Source organism: Dasypus novemcinctus, chromosome 10 (assembly GCF_030445035.2).
Source record: "Dasypus novemcinctus isolate mDasNov1 chromosome 10, mDasNov1.1.hap2, whole genome shotgun sequence".
Taxonomy (NCBI): Eukaryota; Metazoa; Chordata; class Mammalia; order Cingulata; family Dasypodidae; genus Dasypus; species Dasypus novemcinctus.
In genome coordinates this window covers 706,146-721,119 of record NC_080682.1, presented here as the reverse complement: position 1 = coordinate 721,119, position 14,974 = coordinate 706,146, and the positions used below count along the sequence as shown (strand labels likewise).

Here is a 14,974-nt window from a genome sequence, read left to right as displayed (position 1 = left end):
TGGGGGGTGTGGTGGGGAGAACAAGAGAGGGAGCCCCCTGCAGACCTGCCCAAGGGGGCCCCGGGGAGGGGGCCGTGAGCTGCGGGGGCACAGGGCCGGGGCTGCTGTCGGTGACACAGAGCTGAGCTCTTGGGGCAGCTGTCGGGGTGTCGGGCCTTGTGCCCCGAGCTGCTCTCACGGTTCAGCTCAATGGGGGTGGGGGCTTGCACCAAAACGGGACTGCAGTGGTTACCAGTGGGACCCTGCGGCCTTCCTGTGGCCTTGAAGTTGGCCTGGAAAGCATCACTGGGTCAGCCTTGGGCAAAGAGGTTACTGGCCTGGGGAGGGGCAGGGGTCACCCCAGGTGTGTCCAGGAGGGCCGCCAAGGGGGCAGAGCCAGCCTCAGGTCCGGGGGGCTGGGGCAGGCCCTGTGTCTGCTGTCCGGGAGAGTCAGGCTGCCTCCCCACGCTGACCAGGTGGCCAGGTCCCTGGGGACGGGTGCTTTCACTGGTAGCAGAGGCGGTGGGTGAGAGGCTCGCCTCTGTGGAGTTGGTGGGACTGTCAGGCTGAGGGTAGGGGTGGGAGCGGGGGTGGGGGCCCAGGCTGGGAGGGCAGCGGGAGGGGCAGGACCTTTGCCTGGCTGGGTCCCTGCGGGGTGGGGGGGGGCACCCTGGGAGCCAGAGGGTGGGACCTGTGGGGGGCAGCCAGGGGCCAGAGGCCGAGACTCAGTACCGTTTGGGGGTGTCAGATACCCCGACGACTAGGGAGGCCCCTGGCAGTTGTCCACCCCCTGACCATCAGCCCCGTGCCCTCCCCTAGGTTTCTGGGGCCACAGTTTCTGTCCCCCGAGCCCCCAGGCAGCGCGCTTCTGGCTGGCTCCACCCCGGGCCCGGGCCCGGGCCCGCCCCCTGGGGGAGCCCATTGGTCCAGGCGTTGGAAGCTCCTGTGCGTCAAGGTGGCTTCACGCACCTGAAACGTTCCTCTAAACCTATTTTATTTGCAAAACCCATAGATTAATACTTAGGGATTTAAGGGTCTCAGGAAGGAACACGATTAGGAAGGTAGCAGGAGGGGTGCTGAGCTCTGGGGAGCAAGCGCCTGGACGCAGGTGGACGGAGGCGGGGGGGGGGGGGGGGGGGCCGGGACCTGGGCGGTCACGGAGCTCCAGGACCCCCGGAGTCGTAAACCTCAAAGGCAGCAGCAGCTTCCCTTAAAGCCGGAGCGCTCCGTGGCTCTGCTGGGGCCGCAGGGAGGGCCCCGGTGGGTGGGGGGGCTTTGTAGGTGGGGGACCAGGGTCCTGCTGAGCACGGGGGGGAGGGGCAGACCCAGCCTGGGGTCCTTGGGGGCGCTCGGGGGCACCTCCCCCGTCCGCAGCGGGGGGGGCGCCCCAGGAAGGGGCAGGAAGACACGGGGGCTGCTCGCGAGCTTTATTAAGATACACCTGACGCCCACGGGGCGCCGTGGAATGTGGATCAGTCCGTCGTGGCCGCCTGAGCACCGGGCCGGGTGGCAGGGGTTCAAGAGCGGCCCCTACCCCCAGCAAAACAGCCTGGGGGGCGTCAGCTCAGGTCTGCCCCTCCCCCAGGGCGTGGGGAAGTAAAAACACTGCTGGATGGCTATAAAAAGGGGGGGGTGGCGCCCCTTGGCTGGCGCGCTGGCCCTCCTGGTCTGGGGGGACCGAGTCCCGCAGCGGGAGGGGGCGTCCTTTGGCAGAGAAGTGGGGCGTGGCCAGCGGCGCCTACGCACAGTAGGTGTCTGCTTTCGTCACCTGGCAGTACATGGTCATGGCGAAGGTCAGCCCCAGGATCTGCAAGGACAGAAGCGACTGGGCAGGGCTGCTCCGGAGGGCTCAGCCCCGGGCTGCACGGGGAGACGGAGGCCTGGGACAGCGCACTCCCCGCTTGAGTGGCCCCCCGGGCACTGGGGGGTCGTGGGGGCCCCCACATCGCACCTGCACCAGCGCCGTGCACAGCCCGAAGACGCCCACGGCCAGCAGGTTCTCCTGGAGCCACACCTTGACTGTCTCATAGCATGGCTGTGGGAAGAGCAGGCGTCACCTGGCGGCCGCCTCCTCCCGGCAGCCCGCCCGGCCGCGCCGCGCGCCGCTCACCGCCTTCCACCAGGTGCCGGGCGAGTGCAGGCCGCAGCTCTCGCTGAACTCCAGGCAGCAGGAGTCGGGCACGCGCGTGGCATTGTAGACCTCGAACCAGTCGGTGTAGTTAGAGACGCCGCAGCAGCGGAACTGGGGAAGGGCGGGAGGAGTGTCCGGAAGGCGCAGGCGTGGGGGGCGCACCAGGGAGGGGGAGAACGCAGCGCGCCAGGACTCGCACGGGGGGAGGGGGCGCCAGGACGCCCGGGGTGGGGGGGGGCGCCAGGACGCGCGCACCCAGGAGCGAGCACAGCGCGCCAGCACGCGCACCCGGGAGCGAGCGCGCCAGCACGCGCACGGGCGGGGGAGCGCCGGGACCCGGCCCGCCCCGCTCACGTCGGTCTGGATGATGCTCCAGGCGTTGGTGAGGCCCACGTTGCCCTGGGTGCCGTAGAGGTGCAGGCCCCTCCTCAGGTCCCGCTGCGCGTACCTGTCTATCTGCAGGGGGCAGGGGCTCAGCGTGCCAGCACCCCCCGCACTGCCCCTCCCACCCACAATGGGCGCTTCTCCCAGGAGACATCCGCGCCCCCAGGGAACGCTCCCTTCCTGCTGCCCTCAGCAAGTACAGCCACCCCCAGGCATGCCAGGTCACAAGTGGACCCCCAAAGCCATGCCCCAGCTCCATCCCGAGGAGACCCCAGCGTGGGGTCAGCCCTGCCCACACCCTGGCCCCAGGCAGCACAGCCAGGCACGGGGGACCCTGGGTGCAGCCCCAGCTGAGGAGCGGCTGCCCACCAGCTCCGCTCCTGTTACTGTGGGGGCAACTCTCCGCCCTGCCTCAGACATCGTCAGTGTTTTCGCTATTTTCATGGTAATGTTTCTCGCTTTCTGATTATTAAAGTTATATCACAGGAGGCAGATTTGGATAACAGAAAAGTAGAAAGAATAGAGACACTAGAGACACTTGGTTTCTCTCCAGCATGCTGGTGAAGACTCTGCAAAACCATGTGCCTGGACACTGATGTTGGACAGAGGAGTGCCTGGGCGGTGGAGGAGGGGGCCAGGGGTCTGCCCTGGGGAGGGAAGGGCCGTAGGGGCCGGGGGGCAGGGCAGAGCTGAGGACTCGAGTGAGGACTCCTGGTTGGCTCACTACAGGTGCAGCTGGATGGCTAGAGACAGGTGCCCACGTGGGCTCACACACGGCCAGCTCCATCCTAGAAGCAGCCCAGGCGCTGCCTCCTAACGCCCCCCCAACCAGAGGAGCTAGGCTCCTCGGCCCAGTGCTTCTAAGACCAGAGCAAGAAAGGCACAAGAGGAGCCGGGAGCAGCTTGTAGGACCAGAAAGTAAGGACGTGAGAGGACTGGAAAAAACACGACTTTATATTCTTATATTGTGTCAGACACGTCAAAGGGATGCAGGAGCTGATGGCTCAAGCAGCCACTGCCTAAACTGCGCCCTTGTGAGCACGTGGCGGTGTTGGGCTGCGCCTCAGCTACGAGGTTCCCAGCTGACGTGAAGACAAGCGAGAAAAGGAACTAGAGCAGACGCTCCATGGGTACTGAAGACTCCTGACCCCGGCCTGGCCAGACCGAGCGACTCGCTTCCATCGGGCCAGCCAGGGGTCACAGAGACCTGCAGTGCCACCTGCCCCACGTGGTGCGGCTGCACAGCGAGGCAGGTGGGGCCAGGCACCTAAGGGGAGGTGGCAAGCAGGGCCCTGCCCAAGACCCGGGGACCCCACTGGGGGACCCCACAGCCAACACACGTGATGCCTGGGGCAGCTGGGGTTCATGTGGGGGGCACCCCAAGACCTGCCGAGTGCCCAGGCAAGCCGCCAGGGCCACCTTGGGCGCTTCCGGAGACAGCTCCGGGCATCTGTGGCCCAGGGGGGCAGCCCACCTTGTCAGTGTAGACGAAGAAGAGGATGACGATGGTGGCCTCCAGCAGGAGCACGAGCAGCAGCATGGCGAAGAACTGCAAGGGCGCCTCGGTGAACCCGTGAACCCCGGCAGAGCGGGCAGGCCACGGCGCCACGGCCACCACGCCGCCACCCCGCACGGGCCAGACAAGGCGGCAGGCGTGGGGCCCTGGCCACGAGAAGCTGTCGTGGACCCCACCCCGAGCACCCCAGGGGCCCCAGGCCCCAGCACAGCTGGGAAAGTTCCAGAATGCACTTGGACCCGGTGGGGGGGCACCTTCCAGGAAGCAGGTGGGGAGCAAAGCCGAAGCAGGGATCGGGGAAGCCCCTGTGGAGAGGCCCCCGCTGCACGTGGCAGCGAGTCCACAAGGCTGGACTTGCCCACCCAAAATCCTCTCCCGGGGGCTGGGAGCACCTCGCGGGGGGGCGGGCCTGGGGAAGCCACGGGGGGCACAGGGAAGCGGCAGGACCCATCTCTGAGAAAACAAGCCCGCAGAGGCTGGGTGGACCCTGCCCGGCACACGTGTCCACGCCCTGGCAAGGGGCCCCCAGCGCTGGCACTCCTGAGGGAGCACCCCAGCCCAGCCCCACAGGGCCCCACAGTGTGCTGGGTGGTCTGCTCAGGGGCTGGGCTGGCAGAGCCTGGGCGAGACCCCCAGAGGCCAGGCCCGGTGGGCGTGGAGAGGCCCAGCAGCAAAGCCCCCGCGGGGGGGCTCTGCCCGGCCCCCAGGGCCGCCCGCCCAGCCCGCCCTCGGCTCACCGTGAGCAGCAGACACTTGTGCTCCTTGACAGCCCCGACGCAGCCGACGAAGCCGATGGCCATGACGAGGGTGCCGGCGACGATGAGCAGGTTGGCGGCCGACAGGGACGGGAAGGACGGGGAGAGCGTGGCGAAGTGGCCCTGCGTGGCCGCCAGCCAGATGCCGACACCGAGGACGCCGCAGCCTCCCAGCTGGGACCACAGCAGGCGGGAGAGGGTGAGGGCCGAGGGCAGGGCTCCACACAGCCCCGAGGGCGCACCCGGGCCCCCACCTCCAACCTGGCCGGCAGCCCCTGGCCTGAGGCCCCCCTGAGCGCCACCCGTCGGGGAGCAGCCCCCCTACAGGGAGACCCTGGCTCCACACCCCAGCCCTGGGCCACCGCCTCCACGCTTCAGCTCGCCCCCCAGCCCCGCCCCTCCCCTCCATTCTCCCCTGCCCCAGACCCGGCCCTGGAGGCCTCCCTTTCCAGACGTGCCTGGGGGACGAGGCTCCGAGGACCCCACCCCACGTGCCCCCTGGCCTCCAGGGGCCCCAGCTGCCCCACAGGCACCTGCTGGGCATGCCTCCCTTACCCCTCTGCTTGCAACCACCCCCGCCCCCACAGCTTTCAGAGTTCCCAGTTGCTCATGGATAATTAAAGGGAGTAGGTATGGCTCAAGTAGTTGTGTGCCCACCTCCCGCACAGGAGAAGACAATAAGTGGATGCAACGAGCAGACATTGAGCAGATACAGCAAGCAGAAAACAGACAGACGGAGCCATGGTGGGAGGTCAATTAAAGCAGAAAAGAGAAGGGGAAGAAGGCCAGGAGGCGCTGAATCCAGAGCTCTCGCCAGGAGGCCAGGTGGACACGGCCTCAGCGGGCATCAGTGGCACTGGTGACACGGGAGGCCACGTGATGGGCCTCCGTGGATGCTGGCAAGCACTGGCCCCACCACTCGCAGGCTCCAGCCCCCACACTGGCAGCTGGGCAGGAGCAGGGCCAGCAGAGCCCTAGGAAGGCCCAGAAGCCGGCTGGCTGCCTCCCCCTCACGCCCACCCCCACCCCCAGGCCAGCCGGCTCCAGGGGGCCCCGGGGGAGGGGGAGGGCAGGGCCTGGCCGACCAGGGAGCCGGGTGACAGCTGGGAGGCGCCTGGGCCCAGGGGGGCTGGGGCAAGTGTGTGCAGCCAGCGCAGGCCTGACAGGACAGCACCCAGGCGGTGTGTGGGGGTCCCAGCAGCCACCCGGTGTTGCCGCTGCCAGCTGGGGGCAGGCACAGTCCACAGTGCTGGCCGCAGGGAGGGAGCCAGGGCGGGCAGCACCAGCGCTGGCAGCCCTCCTTTGGGGGGCTCCTGGGTCCCGTGGGATCTTCGGGGAAGGCTGGGGTTGGTCTTCCGTGGGGTGACTCGGGGAGGGGCCTGTGAGGGGCGTGGCTCCGCACCGCCCAGATGAGCCCGGGAGACCAGGCCGGGCATGAGCCAGCAGCCCGCCTCCCGCAGGCGCGGCCCCTCTCCTCTCGGGGCTCAGGTCCCAGCCGGGGTGACGGAGGGGGGCTGCCTCTTGGGACAGGTGCCAGCAGAGGGGAGATGCCACCCCAGTGGGGTGGGGGCTTTACTTAAACCCTCCGTGGGCACCAGCCACGCCTGCCCGCCAAGGACAGTAACAGAGAACTGCCAGTGACAGGGACGAGGGACGTGGATGGACGGGAGGGTGCCTGCAGAGTGTGGGGCGGGGCGTGCAGGCCCCCATCCAGGGAGACAGGACTGCGCAAACCTCTCGGGGATTCACTTCTTAAACTGCCGCTCCAGTGACAGTCCTCCCCTCCAGGGGCGCAAAGGGGACGCGGTCCTGCTGTCACTGACGCACCCCACTTGTGGCACTCCTGGCGCCCAGATACGGGCACACGGCCACACGCGGAGGGACGGGCTGCCACAGCTCACTCAGGCAGACGCGCTGCCCGGCCTCACAGAGCCAGAAGCCCCTCCCCAGGAGCCTGCCAGGCCCCCCATGCAGCCATTTTCGCAAAAGCTCCTCCACGCACACGTGTTCGTGAAACACGTCACACGGTGAAGTTACCTATAATTCAAAAAACGGTTTTGCGCGTGCAACTTTTAAAGCATTTTGGGGAGCAGATGTAGCTCAGGCTGTTGAGCACCGGCTTTCCTCAGGCGAGGTTGGGGGTTCAATCCCCGGTCCTGGTACCTCAAAAAACGGCCATTAGACTCCAAGGTGGAGCATCAAACATGGAAGGCAGGATGAGCAGGGCTGCCGAGGGAGGGGGGCGCCCCAGGACCACCGTGTCCCTGCCCAGCCCTGCCTCCAGGCGGCCGAGGCCTCCCCTGCCTGTCACCATCGGTGCTGTCCCAGGCTCGGCCCCCTCGGCCGGTTGTGTGCGGCCCGGACACGGCCCCACGCACCATCACAGTATGATCCGGCATCTCGCCAGGAGGCTGCTGTCAGCACGGTCCTGCAGGGCTCCCTGCCGCCCCGCGCCGCTGCGGTGGACGAGCAGCCCTTCCCAGCTGGACGGCGCAAGTGCTGGGCCAAGGGCCTCGACAGATCTGCCGCCTCAGCCTGTGGCCGTGACAGTGTCAGAGGCGTCGTGGGAAGCTGTCCCGTGCCTCCCCCGTGCCTCCACCCCTCTCGGCCCTGCCTTGACAGCGGCAGGGGGCCAGGCAGGACCTCCCAGGCCAGCAGGCGCCGCCCGCCACCCGTCTGGCCCCACGGTGTGGCAGATGGCTGGGCGGCTGGCCCATGCCCCGGCAGGGGGCTGTGCCCAAGATGCCCTGCCCGCATGGCTGTGCGTGGGGTGGGGGTGGGCCCTGGTTCTCGAGGCCAAGAGTGCCAAAGGGCGGCACCCAACTGTGCGGGGTCCAAGGGCCCACTGTGCGGGAACCTTCTGGGCTGACAGTGAAGTTCTAATACGTGGTACTAGATTTGTCAGACTTACTGTCCTGCACGCTTGAAATATGCACACTTGACCATGATTAACTTCATTTAAAGCAGTGAGTGCAGGCGTCTGCTCAGCACCCCAGAGGAAGCCAAGGCCCGAGAGGACAGGACAGCTCCAACTCCCCCCCACACCCCTCACTGGCCACCCACAGGGGCTGAGCACACGGCTCTGGCCACGGGCACTGACCACAGGGGCTGGCTACTTGGCTCTGACAATGGGCCCTGACCACACAGTTCTAACCATAAGGACTGGCCATGCAGCTGTGTGTGTGAGACGGGTGCCTGGCTGCCCCAGCACTGGCCTCATGGCTGAGTCCACACCTCGGCTAGGTCAAGTCTGTCCGATCCCTGAGCACCTGCCGGGCAGGGCTAACTGCACAGCCGAGGCAGGCCAGCCCTTGCCTGCAGCTCCCTGAGCCCTGGGTGGGGGTCGGGAGGGTCTGCAGAGGGCTGGGGGCCGGGGGCCGGACGCAGGAGCCGCCATCTCTCCCCCACCCCCAGGGGCCTCGACTTCACTCACGAAGAGCTTTGCTGGCAGAGGCTGTGCTGATGCAGCCACAGAGGCCCGAGGGGCTGCACTGGCCGCCGCCCAGCGCCCTACCCGCCGAAGTGCCCACACTGCACTCATGGGCTTGGGCATGCCAGCCCCTTCCCCAGGGGCACTCCAGCTCGGCCACTGGACCTGTCCCACCTCGAGGGCCAGGCAGGGCTCAGCTGATCCAGGAACACGGCAGCTGCAGCTCCAGGGGGCCCTGCGGTCCATCCCAGCCCCAGCAGGCCCCGGCGTGGGCTATGGGTCTGTGCAGCTCTGCGCTCCAAGGGTGCCCTGCTGGGTGCACAGGCCGCCCCTCCTGCGTGCCGGGGCAGGGTCTGCCCATCCGCTGCCCACGTGGACCCCAGTGAACCTGCCCCCACGCTTCCGGGACTCGGGCACTCAGCTCTGCGCTTCTGCCATCACCACACGGGGGCTGTTTCCTGGGCTCCAGCCCACCCAGGACTGGCCGGTCAGCCCGAGGACAGGCGGTGGACACACGGGCACACACCAGGGCACTGCCCCCAGACCCCACCAGGACGCTTGCCAGAGGAATTCAACGGAACATACGCGTAAGAAAAGCCAGCCAGCCTTTGTTTGGAGTTCAGACCCCTCCCCACTCCACCTTCCCCACAGGGACCCGGGCCAGGGAAGAGGTGGTAGGAAGCGGGCGGGCTGGGGCGGCTGTCAGTGTGCGCTGGCAGGAGAAGGCAAACTGACATACAGCAGATGGGCGAGGGCTCCCGAGAAGGGGTTACATGCTGGCCTGCAAGCTGGATGCTGCTGGGGGATCGGCCCCCACCGCCCCTCACCTGCTTCTCAGGCACCCCACAGGGACACCGTCTCACCGTTTAGTGGGGAAACTGAGTCAACAGCACGCCAGGTGGGACTTTCTATGCCCGTCTCCCAGTTAGAATGGGAAATGGGGCAGGAAACAAAACAGCCCCTCCTGTGGGGGGCAGGCCAGTGCTCCCAGACAGCACAGAGCAGACCCCGGGGTTCGGGGAAAAGCATGGTCTGGCTGCCCTCGTCACCAAGAGGAGGGGGCTGAGTCCAGGCAGAGCACAGGGACAACGTGCCCCCCAGGGCCACTGCACGTCCTGCAAAGCCCCCCACCCCAACCCCACTGGCAGCAGGGGGTCATTCGTTGGCTGGGGGTGGGATTGGATTTCCCAGCCCCTCCTGCGGGGGTTCCTGATTTGTTCCTGTCCAGGTTGAGAATGCCACTCACCGCAGGGTCTGCCCTGCACCTGGGCTCGTGGGGGGCCTCTCAGGACACAGAGGGATGACGTCGGCTAAGGCAGCCCTTGGGCCCCGTGCTCTAGGTGCTGTCGGACCCCTTTGAGGGGCCCCCTTCTCAACTTCTCTCTTCAACAGCCCCGCCCACCTCCCGGCCTGAGTGAAGCCGGCAGCGCCCCCCGTCATTCTGCCACCTGCACCCCCCCATTCTGCCACCTGTACCCAGTGCACGCTGCCAGCCCCATCTCCCTGTCACCTGCAGCTCCCAGGCCTCGCCCCGCTGGCACCCGGCGATAGCCACCTGGCGCCCGCGGCGGGCCTTCCCACTCCTCTCCCAGGACATTTCTCCACCCGCCTCGACTTTGAGGATCATCTTTTCACCACACCCCCCTCAGCCAATGGGGCGGCCCAATCCAGGCAGTTAGGAGCTAACCCAAGGGGTCGCCCCAACTCCAGCCCCTTTCACACAGGGCCCAGCGATGGGACAGGGTCCTGTCTGTGGGAAAACCTGGGGGTCCGGCCCTGGCAAGCTTCCTCTAACCCGGCTGCGTGTGACACCTGGGTTCCCCAGCACACAGCTCCCCCGCGGGCACTGATGGCACTGGGGGGGGGAGGTTGGCTGCTCTGTCCTTGGGCCTGTGGTCACCCCTTCTTTGTGTGTGCCCCCAAACCCCCCAGCTGGTGTACGCGGGTGTCTCAGCAAACCAGAACTTCCCCAGCAAAACCCGGGGAAAGCGGCCCTGGGGAAGGTGGCGGCAAGTCGGCGCCTCCCGCCGGCCGCCGCTCTCCAGGTCTGCACACCTTGGCCGGTCCGGGTGGAACCAGGCCACACCACCGCCCTGGGCGGCTCCTAAGGGGCTGACCGCAGCCCCCGGGGGCCCTGAGCCTGCGACCTGGACGAGGAGGCGCTGCGCCGGGCAGGAGGGGAGGGGGCGTCCTGCTGGCCAGGACGCACACTCGAACCCCGACCGCGGGCGAAGCGCAGGGCCCGGGTCTCCGCCGCCGAGCGCGCCCCGTCTCTGCCCATGAAGCTCGGGGCAAGCCCGTGGGACCGCCGCCCGCAGCGCGGAGGCCCAGGCGGGGATCCCCTCGGCGGCGCAGACCCTCCAGGGCTCCGGCTCAGCCCCGGCCCCGCGGGGCAGCGACCCCGGGCTCCTGCCCCCCCCCCCGGGGTCCCCGGGCTCCCGCCCCCCCCGGGGTCCCCGGGGCGCGCGGCCGCACTCACCCAGAAGAGCAGATTGAAGGCGAACATGAGGTACTTGACGCACTGGAGGCAGCCGCGCGCCATGCTGCAGCGCTGGAGCTCTAGCAGGAGCACGAAGGAGAGGTCCAGGTAGAAGAGCACGTACCTGCGGCCCCGCGGCGACGCGCCGCGCGCCTCGGCCGCCCCGGGCCCCGCGCTCGCGTGCGGGCCGCAGGCGGGGCCGCCGGGCTCCTTGCCGTCCGGCGACGGGCTGCGCCGGTACCGGGACTCGTCGGTGCTCGAGCGGCGCATGGCGCCCGCCGCCCCCGCCCGCTAGCGCCCCGCGCCCCGCCGCCCCCGGCCCATGCCGCCCGCCGCCCCCGGCCCCACGCCCACGCCGCGCCCCGGCCCGCACCGCCCCGCTCGGCCCCGGGGCGCGGGCGCCCGGACCCCGGCCCCGCGGCCACCCCTCCCCCGCGCGGGCCCCGCCCCGCCGCGCCGCGACTCGGCCAATCCGGCCGCGCAGCCCCGGCCGCCCAATCCCAGCCCCGGGCGCCGCCCCCGCTCCGCCCCCGCGCCGGCCCCTCTCCCGAGGCCGGAGAGGGGCGGTGGGGCCTGGGGGCGGCGGGGCCTGGGGGCGGCGGGGCCTGGGGGCGGCGCCCAGGATGCAGCCCGCATGCGCCGAGGGCGCGCCCTCCCCCAGGCCCGGGGTCAGCCCGGGCACCCGCCCCAGGGCCACGAGCGGGGGCTTATCCAGGAGCCGCGATGGGAGGTTCCGAATCCACCCCCATCGCCCCCACCCCCGGGAGCAGGCCCCCAGCCAGGCGTGGGGGCTGCAGGGGAGGCCTGGGGCTGGAAAGGGCTGGGGAGCCTGCCGGCGCCCCCGGGGCTGGGAGGTGGCGCGGCCCGGCAGGCCTGGAGCACCGGCTCGGTTCCCCGCGCTGCGGTCACCGCCTCACGGTTCTCAGTCACGCTTGAACGAGGGGCCCCGCGCTTTCATGTGCACCCCGCGCCACCCATGCCTCTGCTCTGTGGGTGAGCGCAGACATGCTGCCCGCGGGCCACCCCAGAGGAGTCCACAATCGCAGGTAGGGGAGAGAGGACCCCTCATTGCCTCTGGGCTTCCGTTCCTCTAAAGACCCCCAGGCAAGAAGCCCCCCAAATGTCTCTGGTTGCCTTCTGGCCCCTGGCCTGGCCAGGCGGGGGGGACGGGCCACCCCAGCCTCAGGGGACCTGGCCTGAGACCCCTTCCGCGGAGCTCCGGCGGGGACGGAGAGTGCACCAGGCAGCACCCGGGCCTGCGGACAGAGGCCGTGTGCAGGCACAGATGCCCCCGCATTCTGAGCTGAAGGCCAGCCAGGCCTCCCCAGTCACCAGGGCTGTCCAGCTGGGAGTGTCCGCCCCAAGGGACAGTCCCAGATACTGCACAAGGCCCCCAGGGGCTGGGCAGCAGAGGATTGTAGCCAGAATCCTAGTGTGATGCCAGCCCCAGGGGAGGGGAGGGGAGAAAGAGAGGGAGGGGAGGGGATGGGAGAGCAAGAGAGAGGGAGGAAGAGGAGGGAGGGGAAAGAGGGGGGGAGAGGAGAGCCCACTGGCTCAGCTGACAAGCCCTGGAGGCCTAGGCCGAGAAAGCGGTGCACTGAGTCACGCCAGAGACAGCAGGTGTGTGGCCAGGAGCGGCTGCAGCAGGAGCAGGGACCCCTGGAGCCCCTGCCCAGCTCTGAGCCAGGGCTTGAGGGATGCCAGCCCTCTGCCACCCCCAGGGGCACTGTCCAGCACTGCCAGGCCCCTGAGCGAGCGGCCCCTACCTCGGGAGCGGTAGCCCCGAGTTCTGGAGCCCACCCCCCAAGTCCCTGGCGCCAAGGGCACAATGACCTCCTGGAGGCTGGCCCCCCCGTGGGACCCACCTGCTGGAGGGAAGCAGGTCCCGCCGCCCCTGCTGCCCCAAGTCCCTCCCCCAGGTCTGGCCCCTCCTAAGGACCTGGGACCTGCCCACAAAGACGGTCTCCATCCCCCATGCTGGCCCCCTGCCCCGGTGACAAGGTGACAGCAGCCGGCCTGGCCTGGGCTCCCGAGGACAGGGCTGACCCTCCGGGGTGGGGGCACCAGGCTCCGGCAGCACAGGAGCGAGGGTTTGGGGGAGGCCCGGGCAGCCCCCCGAGGCCCCTGAGGCCGCCGGCACGGCCGTTCGAGCAGGGCCACCAGGCCCCCAAGAGGGGTCAGGACTCCCGTGCAGAGCCCCCCCAGGTGTCCAGTCCTCGGCCCGAGGCGTCTTCTCAGATGCCCGCCGAGCCCCCTCCTACCTCACACCCCGGTGCCCTCCCAGCCTGGTCGCCAGCAGGGACTGGGGAGCAGGGGACAGGGGCAGGTTTCGCCTCTGCCCAAGGCCCAGAGCCCAGGACTCGCTGGCGCTGGGCTAGCGACCCCCCATCCGCGTCCTGCCCCCCCGAGCGAGCACCCAGGCTGGGGCCGCCTCCCAGGACCCCCCCGCACCCCGTCTGGGAGGCAGAGCAGTGCCAGGCAGGTGAACCCGCGACAGGAGGGCAGGGAGCTCGGTGCCCGGGTCCCCGCGCCGCGCAGGCAGGTGTGGCAGACAGAGGAGGCCAGAGAGCTCAGCCAGGGCTGGCCAAGCAGGCGACCGGTGCCCGGGCAGGCCGCAGCCACATCCCACCAGGCAGCGCCCAGCGGGTCCCGCATGGGGACTTCCCTTGGCACCCACCCCTGAGGGGGCCTGAGGGCCCGCCCCTCGCTGCCGGTCAGGCGTACCTGGGCTTGCACAGGAAGGGGGTCTGGGTCCCTGAGGTGGGTGGGCGGTCAGCACGGCCGAGGCTCCGAGCTCTGCTGGAAGGAAAGACAGAGTGGGGGCTGGGCCACCTTCCCACCCCAGGCGCGCAGCGGCCCTGCGAGGGGCTCCCAGAGCCGGGTGCAACACCCAGTTCACCCAGCACCGCCCAGGTCCACGCGGGGGCAGGAGGGGCTTCCAACAGGGGCTGCTACCCCCGACTTCCACGTACTTCTACCGAGAGGCCCCAGACACGGGATGCAGGGGCAGGCACGTGCAGAGAGCATGCGTGTGGCCGCGTGAACCTACCCACGGACCCGCATGGGCAGACATGCAGAGGTGGAGACCCAGGGACTGGTGCTAGTGCCCACCCCTCACGCCCCAGGGCCCAGACCTCCAGCTGGACAGGGAACCCCGAGGCGAGGGCCTGTGACCCGCCCCCCAAGCAGCCCCAGCTCCAGCCACCCTCCCACCTCCCGCCGTGGCCCTGAGCCACCGAGCGCCCGCAGGGCCATCCTCTGCCACCAGCGCCGACCCGGGAGCTGACCGGTCCCCCCACTGACACCCTGTGAGTGCGAGGGCAGGGGGCAAGGGGGGAGTGGGCCTGGGCTCACCTGGGGACCTGGACGGCCAGTGAGGTGCCCCCCATGCCGCCCCTCAGACCAGAGGCTCCTGCAGCCCGGGGGTGGGGGGGTCTTCCCAGGGTGGAAGCCGGGCTTTGGCTCCCCACCAGGCCCCCCACAGCCCCACCGCCCCAGGTCCTGTCCACTCTGACCGGGGTGGAAAGGGAGGCCCCACCCCTCAGCCATGTCCCTGGGCTTGGGAGACCCCCAGGCAGCTGGGAGGGGTTCAGGGCAGGAGGCAGGGGCAGAGGAGAGGCGCCGCCCCCGCCACCCCTACACCTGGGCCACCAGGGAGGGCGGGGCCTCTCCGCAGGGCCCTAAGGGCAGCCTGTCAGCACCCCTCATGGGACCCGGCCGGCTCCCCACCCCTCAATGCTCCCTGTGGGCCACGGGCTCATGGCCAGGCCAGCTGGCCCCTCTCTGCCACCCCCAAGTCACCCTCCATGGCCCCCTCCAGCCCAGAACCACCCTCGCCCTGACCTGGGACCGCCCAGAAAAAAGGGGGGCCAGGCCTGGCCCCTCACTCGCCCTCTACCTCGTCTGTCACTTTTTTTCCCCACTTTTAAACAGTTTATTCCATAATCAGTTACTTACAGGATAAAAACTTGATTGTATATAGATTGAATGCCAAAAAAATATACAAATTAATACAAAATATGCAGTTACTTATATAAAAACCTAAGTTTTACAGGCACGACCTAGACAGAGCAGGGTGAAGATTGTCCAACACGCTGAGTGTGGGGAAGCAGACTTGGCCCAGTGTTTAGGGCGTCCGCCTACCACATGGGAGGTCCGCGGTTGAGACCCCGGGCCTCCTTGCCCCGTGTGGAGCTGGCCCACGCGCAGTGCTGATGCGCGCAAGGAGTGCCCTGCCATGCAGGGGTGTCCCCGCGTAGGGGAGCCCCACGCGCAAGGAGTGTGCCCTGTAAGGAGAGCC

General features: G+C 69.0%; 1 protein-coding gene across 1 annotated transcript; it reads right to left on the bottom strand.

The window, feature by feature from the left end:
* Positions 1 to 1,391: 1,391 nt before the first annotated feature.
* On the bottom strand, positions 1,392 to 13,467 carry TSPAN4 (tetraspanin 4). The gene is made up of 8 exons (XM_058304917.2): positions 13,399 to 13,467; positions 10,675 to 10,754; positions 4,748 to 4,939; positions 3,969 to 4,043; positions 2,465 to 2,566; positions 2,090 to 2,221; positions 1,931 to 2,014; positions 1,392 to 1,786 (listed from the first exon to the last, which is right to left on the bottom strand). Exons 2-8 carry the CDS (start codon positions 10,735 to 10,737, stop codon positions 1,718 to 1,720), a joined length of 717 nt encoding a protein of 238 aa, XP_058160900.1. The 5' UTR covers positions 10,738 to 10,754; positions 13,399 to 13,467; the 3' UTR covers positions 1,392 to 1,717.
* Between the last annotated feature and the right edge of the window lie 1,507 nt (positions 13,468 to 14,974).